Source organism: Diabrotica virgifera, chromosome 5, assembly GCF_917563875.1.
Source record: "Diabrotica virgifera virgifera chromosome 5, PGI_DIABVI_V3a".
Taxonomy (NCBI): Eukaryota; Metazoa; Arthropoda; class Insecta; order Coleoptera; family Chrysomelidae; genus Diabrotica; species Diabrotica virgifera.
The window spans coordinates 22,805,330-22,820,473 of record NC_065447.1 but is presented as its reverse complement, the minus strand read 5'-3'; the positions used below and the strand labels follow the sequence as shown (position 1 = coordinate 22,820,473).

General features: G+C 31.4%; 1 protein-coding gene across 2 annotated transcripts in view; it reads right to left on the bottom strand.

Moving 5' to 3' along the window:
* Window positions 1–15,144, bottom strand: part of LOC114332985 (farnesol dehydrogenase) — a 72,849-nt gene that overhangs the window by 41,758 nt on the left and 15,947 nt on the right. The window contains exon 4 of one of the 2 annotated variants that reach the window (XM_050651318.1): window positions 13,909–14,088. The exons of the other annotated variant lie outside the window; for it this stretch is intronic. Coding sequence (XP_050507275.1) covers window positions 14,047–14,088 — 42 coding nt within the window. The 3' untranslated portion in view covers window positions 13,909–14,046. Of the gene's footprint in view, window positions 1–13,908; window positions 14,089–15,144 lie in introns of those variants that run through there. 2 annotated transcript variants of the gene reach the window in all.

Below are 15,144 nucleotides of genomic sequence, written 5' to 3'. Positions count from 1 at the left end.
GAAAATGTTTAGGAATAACCTCAAGTTGTAAGTCTTTTTTGTTATTTTTTATACAATGTATTTTAACTTAATTTCATTGTATTTATAATATACTCATTTCAGCTTACCCTGAAGAAGCAAATATATTTTGCGAAAGCTAGGTAATAACACAGAGTTTTACTTATCCTGCCCCTAAAAAATAAATGACTGCAACCCCAAAACAAAACTATAATATATATATATATATATATATATATATATATATATATATATATATATATATATATATATATATATATATATATATATATATTTTATATATATATATATATATTTACATCCTACTATTCTTAAGGACTCAATCCATACCGCAACCGTACAGCCTCTCCTATTTAGAGGTGTATATAATATTTTAATAATCGAATATATTGAATCTAGTGACAAAACATTCTTAATGCCCAAATTTCTATTTTGATAAGATGAAAATTAATATATACTTGTCTTTTTGGTTCCGTTATCATTATAAACTCATTACGATTTCTTACTTTTGCAGCCTCATGAGTATAATTTTAAACAGTATTGTGGTGTTGCGGCCTCATATACACAACATTATAGATTCAAACAGTGTTGTCAATTCGCTCACTGCGTATTTAGATAATTTGGGGTTTCCCCTTTGTGATTTCAACGAAGTTATTTCCTATTTCGCGATTGTTTAAGTAATGGGATACATGAAATCGGAACATATGGTTTTAAAATCGACAAAAGTATAATAATTTAATAGTCTGTATTTTTAAACAAACGCTTATAACTTTACTGGTAAAATATTTTAATGACTTCTAAAAATAATCTGAACACGATAATATGTATTGAAAGAAATATAATAATTTTGGTTGGGTCAATGTAATACTTTTTTAATATTTCACGTTGTTCTTTCGTTTAATTTCTCAACGATAATACATAAATATATAGAATCTAACTTTATATTAGATAATTAGGTAATATAGAACATAATTAGATTCGTAGTTAATATACACCTAGAAAGCAAATTTCTTGAATTTTTATTAATTTATTTTTTATACAGGGTGTCCCAAAAAGATTGGTCATAAATTATACCACAGATTCTGGGGTCAAAAATAGGTTGATTGAACCTCACTTACCTATATAAATAAAGCACACAAAAAAAGTTACAGCCCTTTGAAGTTACAAAATGAAAATAAATTTTTTTTCATATATCGAAAACTCTTAGAGATTTTTCATTGAAAATGGACATGTGGCATTCTTATGGCAGCAGCATCTTAAATAAAAAAATATAGTAAAATTTGTGTACCCCATAAAAATTTTATGGGGGGTTTGTTCCCCTAAACCCCCCAAACTTTTGTGTACGTTCCAATTATTAGTGTGGCACCATTAGTTAAACACACTGTTTTTAAAAAAATTTTGCCTCTTAAGACTTTTTTGATAATCCAGTGTTTATCGAGATATTTTGAATATTTATCGAATACACCACATATTTGTATATGGCTAAGTACGATTATAGAGACCTGTTAATAATCTGAAAATTTGTTAATAACCTATTTATAATTTACATTTTTAGGTATATTTTAAAAAAGAAGCCACATCTCGATAAAAGGTGACATCAAAAAAAGACTAAGGGCAAAAAAGTTTTAAAAACACTGTGTTTAACTAATGGTACCACAATAATAGTTTAATTGGAACGTACACAAACATTTGGGGGGTTTAAAGGTACAAAACTCCCATAAAATATTTATGTAAATACATTAAAAAGAAGCCGCATCTCGATAAAAACTCGCTTATCGAAAAAATACTAAGAGGCAAAAAACGTTTTAAAAACGTTGTGTTTAACTAATAATGAATTAATTGGAACGTACACAGAAGTTTGGGGGGCCGTTTAAGGGATCAAAACCCCCATAAAATTTTTATGGGGTGGACAAATCTCACTATAATTTTGTTAAGATGACCCTGCCATAAGAATGAACATGTCCACTTTCAATAAAAAATCTTTAATAGTTTTCGATATATTGAAAAAAATCGATTTTCATTTTGTAACTTCAAAGGGCTGTAACTTTTTATGAGCACATTTGCACTAAGGTAAGTTAGGTTTAATCGAACTATTTTTGACTCCAGAATGTGTGGTATAATTTATGACCAATCTTTTCGGGACAACCTGTATATAGGTCAGTAAAATGAAATACGGCGATGAATTAACGTGAAATACGGCGATAAAATTTCACAAAAATTTGGATATAGGTTCCTCTTATAAGTACTCAACTTTACTTCTGAACTTGTGCCATTGGTTGCTTTTACTTGGGAGATGAAATATTGTAGGCGAAAAATCGTACGTTCAAAAAATGTACGGAAATGGATAAATTAGCAAATTTTAAGCAACTCTTGTGCTATAGAATTTTTGCTCTAAGTTAATACTTTTCAGTTATTTGTGAGTGAAAATGTTAATTTTTCAACGAAAAGAACCACGATTTTAGACGGTTTTTCGTAAATAACTCAACAACTAAATAATTTGTAAAAAAAATAATATTAGCAAATATATAGCTTATAAAAAATAGAAAACGGTACATTCATGAAGTCTGTAGACTCAAATTACAAATCGAGTATTTCAACGTGGAATAACCAAAAAATGAAGCACTTTTTGGGAAAATATGCAGAAAACTCAAAACTTTTATTTACTTTTCTAAATTTTTCCTTTCTTATAACACTTTTTAATATAATTTTTAAAAAAAGCATTTTTTTTTCAACATTTCGAAGTTTGTTTTTTTATTTTATCAGTAACCACTTTCTTTTCAAAAATAAGCACTTTGAACCGGTTGGTGAAACTTAAAGATCATACATGTTTCGACGAGTAGTAAAATCTAAGTATTCAAGCTTAAATAACGGGAAAACGATGCAATGTATAAAATATACCTGCTAAATATTTGTCAAAGTACTTCGCAATACCTATCAAATGAGCTTAAGAATAAGTTAATAGCGTCAAAATTAAGCAAGTTATTATGAAAATAAAAGAACCCCTTGGAATTAAAAAAAAATCCATTTCCACAAAAATTAAAATTTATAATAATCCTTACAAGAACTTCTTTATATTAGCATAAGTAATGATTTCAATAATTTTGACCGGTTTAGAATGCATATTTTTGAAAAAAAGGTATAATTTAAAAAAATCATAATTTTTCAAATTATTGTAATTTTCATATTCTTTTGATAATAACTCCAAAAATAATCAAAATACGTAAAAAATTATATAGAACCAAATTTTAGTTTTTTCTGTCAAATATTTTACTATTTCTATAGGGTAAAAAATAGCCGAGATAGAAACGTTTAAATCTTGAATTAACCTTTTATTTTTAAAAAAGTAAGAGGTATAAAAGATTAAGTTTTACGTGGTTTTCAAACGGTTTTTAGGTGAACATGATATCGTAAAAGTGGACGGAGGTATTAAAAAAAAACATAACATTTTTTGGAAACATTTTTAAAAGATAAATTTTGAAAAAATTTTGGAGCATAAATTTTAATGCCATCAACATGTTCGGGGCTCATTTGATAGATATTTTTAAGTACTTTGACAGATGTTTAATAAGTTTATGTTATAAAATGCATCATTTTTCCGTTATTTCAGCTTGAACACTTAGATTTTTTACTCGCCGAAAAAAATATACATTCAATTACCTATAACTCACTTTTAGTTAACACTAAAAGGTTTTTCTAGTAAGGAGTTTATTCCGTTTTTTATTAGCTTCAATATTGGTAATAATAACTTTTTTGTAAAATCTTATAGTTTTTGAGCTATTGATGAAAAGTCGGTTAAAAACATGTATTTTTCTCAAGAAAAATTAAAATCTATGATCTTTAATAACTCAAAAAGTTTACATTTATTTTAATAACTTTATATAACAAATGTTGCTTAGAATTTGTTCCTCTATCGAATTATGGGGTTATTTTGAATAAAATAATTTTCACCCCCGAGAAGGGGTGACATCCACCCCAGGGTAAAAGCGCAAGTTGGCACCATGTCACCTTTGTTCCTTGAGATATCCTCTAACTACTCACAAATTTTCATACAAATCGATTGAGGTTCAACGAAATCGGAGGTAATAACTCATATCCACCTTCAGTGACTCCACTAAAAGGGAACAACTTTATTTTGAGCGTCGCATCACTTGCTTAATTTTGGTGCTAAAAACTGTTATAAAAATCAAAAACAAAGCTTTTATTAAACACTTTAAAAAAAATTTGATGAGTTTTCCCTGAAAAGTCCTTAATTTTTTGGTTATTTAACGTTGACATGTTCAATTTGGAATTTGACGACTAAGAACCTACTTTTCATAACTCTGCTCCTACAGGGTTTACAGACTTAATTCATATTCTATTTTTTCATGTTTTTATAAGCTACATTTTTGCTAAGAATATTTTTTTGGATAAAATACTTACTTTTTGAGTTATTTGTGAAAAACCATCTATAAATTTGTGTTTTTTTTTGTTGAAACATGGACAGTTTCACTCGCAAATTACTCAAAAAGTATTATCTTAAACGTGAAATGATCCAATAAAACAAAAGTTGCTTAGAATTAGTCAGTTTATCCATTTTTGAGAAGGGGTGGCTTTCACCCTTCAAGTAAAAGCAACCCTGGGCTCACGTCCAAAACTGAAGTAAAGGGGAAAAGGAACCTAAATCCATATTTTCAAGCAAATCCGTCATTTACCTAATAGGCAAAATGCCTGTTTTTCTTCGGCTGTGCCTCCTACTCAAATGAAATATTATCATCTCGTCTCTTTCGTGGTAGATATGTGCTTCTTTTTGAAATGCTATTTATCCCGTATTATTCTAACTATTCTGTCTTCTTACATTTTACTGGTAAGCCTATTCCATTCTCTTCTTCTTTTTTGCACTCATTCTTTGATGTTGTTTATTCTGCATATGTGTCTAATCTCATTACTCATTTATCTGTCCAATAGTGTTTTTGCGATTATTCTTCTTACTATTCAAAACAAGTAATTGGAATTCGTAAATTCTAGGTTTTCATCCAAAGTGACCGAAAGTAGAACCGGAAGTCGATATTTGAACTATTCGTGTAACTTTGCGTCCGTCGATTGATATACGATTTCACTAATTTTGAGTAATTTTTACTAAACTTTCGGTCATAACTGTTTAACCTTAAATGACTTCCAAACCTGAACTAAAAATTCATGCTCGACTTTTCAATAAGCTTCGATTGCTATGTCACAATGTACTATTTCTGCAACTATAATATGGCACTTTCCGGTTAGAATTATTTAATCGGAAATGATGTAAGAATCAAAAATATACATTTGTTTTCATCTTGCTAAGGCACGCCGAATAATATATCGCTTATACTATTTAGGTGACTTTAAAATGGTACTTCCGTTTGCAACTCTAAATCCGAAAGTCGGGCGTCAAATTTCTCATCTTTAATACCACCCTTGGGTTACAAGCTTTCATTCGATATCTCATTTGTCATTCTATCGGTATTAATAACGGAAGAGTTATATTCGCGGACAGACAGTCACGAAACCGGAAATATATATTTGTTCTCGTCTTACTAAGGCGCGTCGAATAATATATCGCTTGTACTATTCTGACGATGTTAAAGCAGTATTTTCGGTTTCATTTCTAAAACCAGAAATCCTTGGTCAAATTTCTACCCCCTTTAGTACCTTCCTTGGTTATAAACTTTCTTTTGACACCTCATTTGTCATTCTACCTAGTATAATGACGAAGAAGTTGTGTTTACGGACGGACAAACATGCATGAAACCGGACGTATATATTAGTTTTCGTCTTGCTGTCAACTAATATTTCGCTTGTACTATTTCAGCGATTGTAAAACAATATTTCCGGTTTCAACTGTAAAACTGGAAGTCGGAAATCAAATTTCTAATATACCTCTAATAAAATTTTTGGGTTAGAAATTCCCATTCGACACCTCATTTGTCACTCTATTTATTTTAATAACGGAGGAGTTATATTCGCCGACAGACAGACTGACGGACGGACAGGCATGAAACCGGAAGTATATATTAATTTGTTCTCATCTTGCTAAGGTGCGTCGAATAATATATCGCGTGGACTATTTCGGTGACTTTATAACAGTACTTCCGGTTGTAACTATAAAACCGGAAGTGCAAGGGCAAATTTACCACATTTAATACTATCCACACAGAGGCGATTAGGCCTTACATGGGCAGCATTTTGCAAAGTAAGCCATATTCTAAAAAGCTCAATTCCTAGGTGTATTAAGCGAAAGGTTTATAACCAATGTGTTTTGCCAGTACAAACTTATGAAGCAGAGACTTTAGCACTGACACAAAAATCAGCAAATAACATCAGAGTCACACAACGAGCCATGGAACGTGCAATGCTGAACGTGAGCCTTCGAGACCACATAACAAACCAACAAATCAGGCAAAGATCAGGAGTTCAAGACGTCATCGAAAACGATACGACGCTTAAGTGGAACTGGGCAGGGCACTTAGCTAGAACACAAGATGGACGGTGGACACAACGAATCATGGAATGGAGGCACAGAAACTATAAAAGAAGCCGAGGACGACCACCGACTAGATGGACCGACGACATAGCAGGAAACTGGCTACAAGAGGCCCAGTGTAGAGAATACTGTAAAGAACTGAGGGAGGCCTACGTCCAGCAGTGGACGCGATTGGCTGATTGATTGATTGATTAATACCATCCTTAGGTTATAAGCTTTCATTCAACATTGCATTTAGCCTCATTTATTATCCTTCTATCTGGTCTAATGACGGGAAGAAGTTGTGTTTATAGACAGACAGACAGACATGCATAAATTCAACGTTTTCACATTTTTTTAGAATGGGCGAAAACAATATTTATTTTTATTTATGTAACAGCGATAGTTATATTCTGAATTACAAACATATATACATACCTACCTTAATACATGTGTTAATGAAAATTTAAAGAATTGTGGAAAATTTCTGTGAAACAAAATATCCTCGCGTATGACTATTAATAAAATAAAATATACCTAATGCAATTCAATACATTTTCTAACACATAAAAATGAACAATACCAGTAAATCACCTGTAAGCAAGACGATTGTAAAATATGCGGGAGAGAATGATTCAATATTCGAGCAACAGTGTTGCCAGCTAAGTCGAGGTCATAATGTCGTATTATAGTTTAACACATGAAGGATATACACATTGAATATACACATAAAAACGACCTCCAACGGCAAATGGCTGAACTATAAGCGACGTTACGGACTCATTTTGTTTTAAGATTTACAGGAATTCTAAGACACCAACAAGATTTGTAACATTTTTGTTTGGTAGGTAGAGGTCTCTAGTTTCTCATTCAACAAAGCTTTGGTAGAAAATGACAACCAGTTAAAAGAAATACATGAAAAAAATTACGGACTCCGTATATTGAGGCCGTAAATCGCTCGAGTCCGTTGTGTATGGTCAAAACCTTAATACCGAGTCCGCAATGTTAAGAGGATATATATATATATATATATATATATATATATATATATATATATATATATATATATATATATATATATATATAAGATTAAGAGAAATTAACAGAAAGCTTAGTTTGAGTAACTATCAAAGAAAACTCGACAAAAAAATATCAAAGTTTGTTAACTCTAAGAAATAAATTTTAATAATGTATAAATAGGTATTCATTAAATGTGCAATAAATCTTCATTATAAATTGTCGGCCGGATTCATTATTGGCATAGGCGTACCAGGGGGATTTGGGGGTTATAACCTCCTCATTTGAATGTACTTTGAGCTCTATACGCTTAACACCATTACTATTCCATATCCCCCAGGGACCATCAAGTAGTTGTGTTGTAACCCCCCTTAGGATCATCCTGGTTAGACCTCTGATTGTTGGAACATTGTAAAGTAATCTAATGTTGGAAAATGCAAATGAAAGTTTGAAGATATTTTGTAACCTCTAATTATTGTAAACGTTAGTTAAGTAATTAGTAAAGTGTTTTTAATATTTAACCATTCTACCTACTTTGTTCAAAATACACGATTTTCGAAATATTCCAGTACTGAATCCGACTATCGAAATATGTATAAAATAGAATTTATTTACATGCTTATTCATTGAAAAAACATTATTATATTCCTACATTAATATGAATATACACACTTTATGTAGCGGCGAAATGTCGAAAATAGTTGTTTTATTTTTCATTAATCAGAAAACCTATACCCAAAAAAATGTTAAAAATTGTAAACTACACACCAATAGAGTTGTATTTTGCTTGTAGGTAAGGAAGTAACTCTTTCAGAGATCTATTAGTAAGCAATATCCCTTTTTGAAATGGAATAAGACCTTTATGTTGTTATCTTGGCGCCGACTTGCAACCACCCATTGCTTTACAAACTCTTCATTTTGAGGAAGTCGAAAGTATTCTGTCAGGTATTTTATGACAGGTATTAGTACCTGTCTACAAAAACAAGGGAGACATACAACAATGCACAAACTACAGGGCTATAAAACTACTTAGCCACACCATGAAAATATGGGAGAGAGTAATCGATAGACTGATAGAGGGATACGTGAAGGAACCGAAATATTCGATAATCAATTTGGCTTTATGCAGGGCAGATCAACAACAGATGCAATGTTCATTGTAAGGAAACTGATGAAAAAAACAGGAATAAAAAGACCAACGCTCATATGGTATTCATTGATCTTGAGAAATCATATGATAGAGTTCCTCGAGAGATTCTGTGGTGGGCACTCAATAAGAAAGGAGTCCCTAGCGAATATGTAAAGATTGTGAGAGATATGTATGAGCGAGTAACGACTAGTGTTAGGACAGGTGTGGGAGAGACTGATAAATTTCAGGTGAAAGTAGGATTGCACCAAGGATCGGTGCTTAGCCCTTATTTATTCTCATTAGTTTTGGATCAGATAACAGCGAGACTACAGGGTAGTATTCCATGGTGCCTAATGTATGCTGATGATGTAGTGTTAATAGGAAATAGTGAAAGACACTTAGAACAAAAACTGGAACAGTGGAGACAAGCTCTGGAGGAAAAAGTTCAAAACTTAGCAGGACATAAACAGAGTATTTGGAATGTTCATTTAAAGATGGAGTTACTACAAATAAAATGGTATCTTTGGACGGTGAAATGATTGTGAAAAGCAATAGTTTTAAGTACCTAGGATCGGTATTACAGAGTAATGGAGAAATAGATGGAGATGCATGCAGTAGAATTAGGGCAGGATGGATGAAGTGGAAAGAAGCTAGTGGTGTGTTGTGTGACAGAAAAATTCCAATGAAACTGAAGGGAAAATTCTATAAAACAGACATAAGACCGACTCTGATGCACGGAACTGAATGTTGGGCAGTGAAAAAGAAAGAGGAACAACGAATACATGTGGCGGAAATGAGAATGCTTAGATGGATGAGTGGAGTTACAAAGAAGGATAAAATTAGAAATGAGTATATTAGGGGAAGTCTAGGTGTGGCACCAATTGATGCCAAAATGAGAGAGCATAGGTTAAGATGGTTTGGTCATGTTCAACGTCGAGACGTTAATCACCCAATACGAAGAATATCTGAAGTGCAGATTCCTGGAAGGAGTAGGAGAGGAAGATCAAATAAGACCTGGGGGAGACGATAAGGCAGGACATGTTGGTAAAGGGGATTAATATTGATATGACCCAAGATAGAATTGTGTGGAGAAATGCAATTAGGGAAGCCGACCCCGCATAGGGATAAGGCAAAGAGAATGATGATGATAGTATTTTATGTCTGATCCTTTCGTCACTCGATTATAATTCTTACAATTATCTACGGCACAACCCGGCATGTCTTTGTTAATACATAAAAACTGAACAAAACAGACTTACATAATAGAAAAAGATCGAAAAGAGAAGCTTTGTAAAAACAGTTCATCTACCGTACGATAGACAAATAGATCAACCGGGACACGGGTGGTTCCCTGTCTATATCTGTCATATCTGGAACCTGTATTGTTGCTTCGTAGGTGACATCATGCGCGTCGGGGTACACATTTTGATTTATTAACGAGCATACCGGTCTCTATCTACCGTGGTACCACCTAACTGAAATATCTGTCGAGCTAGATAAGCTAACTAACTATAAATATGCTGAATTTTGGCTGTGTTTTTGTGTTTTGTGCACCACCCCAAATAATCAAGTATATTCAAATGGGAAATAAGCCACAATTTTACCTAAAAATGATTTTATTAACGTTTCGACGCCCAAGTCGGGTGTCGTTGTCAAAATACAAAATAATACTAAATAAATAAAAATGTTGTTGCTTAGTAAAAAATTCTTCTAATAATTTATTTAATCTGACTCATTTATATCGGCAATTCAGACACGTATTATACATTTTAAAGTAGATGACTTTAAAATGATATTGCCAATATTGATGAGTTGCGTTCCTGGGACGACTTTACTAAAAGATAGTTCATTCGATTACATGAAATCAATCCCAACTCAAGAATATCCGCCACAAAAAATCATAGCATGTAATCTGTCTTTAAAAAGACAACCAAATGCAACGGTGGCACTGAAATTCTCGCGTTAGAGATTCCATAGTAAATCACGAGGGAAAACCAGGAAAAAACCTCGTGATACTATCCTTTATAAATAAGGAATTGTCAAGATTGGATCGAATGGAACAGAACAACTTAGAACGGGATCCTACAACATTCACAAGAAATAATACCAGGAAAATATCAATACCATATGTAAAAGGACTATCCGAGAAACTTGAAACAATAGGAAATAAATTCAACATATCAACAACATTCAAAACAACAAACACTTTGAGATCTATTCTATCTAAAACTAAACCTAACAGTGAACAAGAAAGAACAAAGAATTGTATTTATAAAATACCTTGTGAATGCGAACAATTTTATATAGGTGAAACGTCAAGACCAATAGACGTTAGAGTAAATGAACATCAGTCTTATATAAAAAATAGAGAATTTGATAGATCTCAAATATGTCAACACGCATGGGATAATGAACATAGAGTTCAGTGGAGAGATTCAAGTATAGTCCTAAAAGAAGCAGATAGTAAAAAGAGAAAAATCAAAGAAGCGGCTCTAATTATGCTAAATGAAACTAATTGCGTCGCAAATTCCTCGGTAGAATGCAGTAGGATGTGGTTACCCATATTAAAGGAGGAAGTCAATAGAAAGAAAATACCACAATTAGTAAATCAGTAACACATCGAGTTAGTACATATTTAGTATTTTAGTATTATTTAAAATTTAAAATATCAAGTCAGAATTTGGTATTAGTTTTGAGAGTAAACTAAATGTAAACCCAAATACTTACGATGTCGGGATAGTATCACGAGGTTTTTTCCTGGTTTTCCCTCGTGATTTACTATGGAATCTCTAACGCGAGAATTTCAGTGCCACCGTTGCATTTGGTTGTCTTTTTAAAGACAGATTACATGCTATGATTTTTTGTGGCGGATATTCTTGAGTTGGGATTGATTTCATGTAATCGAATGAACTATCTTTTAGTAAAGTCGTCCCAGGAACGCAACTCATCAATATTGGCAATATCATTTTAAAGTCATCTAATTTAGAATGTATAATACGTGTCTGAATTGCCGATATAAATGAGTCAGATTAAATAAATTATTAGAAGAATTTTTTACTAAGCAACAACATTTTTATTTATTTAGTATTATTTTGTATTTTGACAACGACACCCGACTTGGGCGTCGAAACGTTAATAAAATCATTTTTAGGTAAAATTGTGGCTTATTTCCCATTTGAATATACTTGATTATAAAAATGCCACAAGAAAATAGCTTCAGAACAACATTAAGAAACCCCAAATAATGATATGTACCACCAGTGGTACATGTACCACTGACTGTACCACGAAGTTCAACAAAAACAACTTTGTTGGTATGGCCATGTACAAAGAATGGAGGAACATCGACTCCCAAAGCTAATAATGGAATGGCAACCCCCGGAAAGAAGGAAAAGGGGCAGACCGAAAACAACCTGGATAAGTGGAATCCAGAAAGCCATGTCTGAGAGAGATCTCCGACCAGGAGATTGGACAGATCGATGCGGCTGGAAAATAGGCGCAGGACGCTATAAACCGGTGTTATATATATAGGGTGAGGCAGATAAAGGGCCTATTAGAAATATCTCAAGAACTAAAGGCAACAGAATCATGAAAATTGGAATGAAGGGGTTTTGAAGAGTGATCTATTTAATGAAAATATTTTCATCTATTTTCTACTTCCGGTTATACCGGAAGTTGCTTATAACTTCGTTTTTTAAGTGGAACACCCTGTATATTTTTACATTTTTGTATTCTCCTCGACGTCTCCTTTCTTAAAATATGAGGTTTTATGTTATTATACAGGGTAGTTTAAAAGATAATTACGTGTTTTTATTAATTTCGTAACAACTTTCACACCCTGCAGAATTATAGTACTTTGACATCATAAACTCTATTTACGTTCAGATGATTTTTAATATAGTCTACTATTGTTAAACATTATTAATATAGCTATATATTGAATTTTAGTATACAGGGTTGGTCAAAACACGGATTGAATATTTTTTGAGTTTTCTTAAATGGCACACCCTGTATTTTAGTATTCTAATGAAATGATATTTTATGCTACTATTTTATTTTATAAACATTCCCTATACCTAACTGCTTTAATTTGTGAGTTATTGGTGATTCAAGCCAAACATTAATTGCAACAAAAAATACGTGAAATTTTATTAGGTTGGCCTTGAAAATATTCAGTCACAAATAATTTTTCGGAAATAAATACATATTAATCTAGACTGATCGTTAAAATTCCCAATAATGGTTGAGCTATTAAAATACTTATGTAGTTAAGATTGTTGGCGCGATTAACAATTAAGCACAAATTAAAGCAGTTAGGTATAGGGAATGGTTAAGAAATAAAAAAAGTTACATAAATATCATTTCATTACAATACTAAAATACAGGGTGTTCTATTTAAGAAAACTCAGAAAATACTCATTCCGAGTTTCGACCAACCCTGTATACTAAAATTCAACAATTAGCTATTCTAATAATTTCTGACAATAGTAGACTATATTAAAAATCATTTGAACATAAATAAAGTTTTTGATGTTAAACTACTCCAATTCTACAGGGTGTTAAATTTGCTACGAAATTAATAAAAAACGTAATTATCTTTTAAACTACCCTGTATAACAATACAAAACCTGATATTTTAAGAAAGAAGACTTCGAGTAGAATCCAAAAATGTAAAAATATACAGGGTGTCCCGTTAAAAAAAATGAAGTTATAAGCAACTTCCGGTATAACCGGAAGTAGCAAATAGATGAAAATATTTTCATTAAATAGATCACTCTTCAAAACCCCTTCATGCCAATTTTCATGAGTCTGTTGCCTTTAGTTCTCGAGATATTTCTAATAGGCCCTTTATCTGCCTCACCCTGTATATAAATCAGATTTGGAATGAATTTACCCCATAATAGTATCGAACCTTAGTCTAGTCCTAGTCAATGCTCAACTGAATTCGGCCCGTTATTGCTAAGGGCGATACTGCTTCGTTTTAAGAATAAAATATTCTCTCTATGTCCCAATATTTAGTTGCCAAAAATAAACAGTTTTCTATTCTAATTAGTTCTGCTAGATTATGTATATTTTGTTTTTTGTCGATGATTGAACATCACTAAATTATTTGTAATTATTAACTAATTAGATAGTATTACTTTAAAAAAACATTATTAGAAAAAATAAACCTTCATTTATCAGAATTGTGCATGTATTTTAGATGGCACGTGTATTTTATTGATTAAATCTAATACAAGGTAAAAGTATAAGTCAAAATCCAAGTAGATTATTTTTAAATTATTTTTAATTGATTTGTTTACATTTTGAACTTGCTAAGGAATTCATTTATGAAATAAGTAGTATTAATGAGTATATTGATGATAAATAATGAAAATGAACTAAAATCTTTGAAGAATCTATAAATTTAAAATTGTTCCCCCACTGGCTTGATTGTTAACTCGTGAACCTAAAAGCATAAATAATTATTAAGCACATTTTAAGTAAAAAATTAAAGATGAGAAGATTATTTATTTGACAACAGATTAAACTATTTCCAGATATGTCTTCAGAACTATTGCACATATTTTTCGACTTATACCATGTCCATTAATATTGACTAATATTGTCTAGTATTAGAAAATTAGATATTAGAGCAGGGCGGATCTATTTTGAGGTGGATGTGAGAGGTAACATTCGGATTTTTTTAGGTAAAGTTAGGTGACAACTTCAATAATTATAATTGACTTATGCTCCTTCTCAAATATGCCCGGAACATTAATAAAAAAATTTATATATTTAAAAACCTCGAAAAATATCGACTTTTTTCTAATTTTATTGCTTATAACTTTAAAACGATTCATTTTGGAACAAAGTCGTAGGAAAAAAAAAGATAATTGAATTTTGTATAATATACGACTGGTTTAAAATGTCTTAAATTATTACCCTTTCTGCAAAATAGCAATAAATAGAAAATAAGGGGGCAAAAAAGACTGTTTTTATTCAATGTTTTTCAACCACTTTGGTTGCACTTACAACCTTCATATTTCGCTTAGAATATTTTTATAATATACTTAAACCGTCCACCAAATTTCATTAAAATCAACCTAATAGATTTGGCATAATAATTTTGCAATCTAAATTTTTTTTAAAAAAGTTTAAATTTTTTAAAAACTTTCTGAACAAAAAGTAGGCTATTTAGAAGTTTGTTAATTTTTTTACATATAAAGAGGTTATCTACCTATCTAATACACTTTACAGAATTAAAACCGGATTATTTAAGCGCCCTCAGCACTGTTTTAAAGTTATAAACAATGTTTTGGGTTATAAACAAATACAGTGAGGACGTTTGAGTTGGAATAAATTAATTTTCTTGAGAATGGGAGACTCTGGAGATAAATCCCGAAATAGATCGATTTTTATTTTTAAATTATAATTTTTTGACATAAATATCATACTAGTGATGTCATATATATGGTTGTGATGACGTAATCTAAATATTGGAATTAATTTAATTCAATTTTTT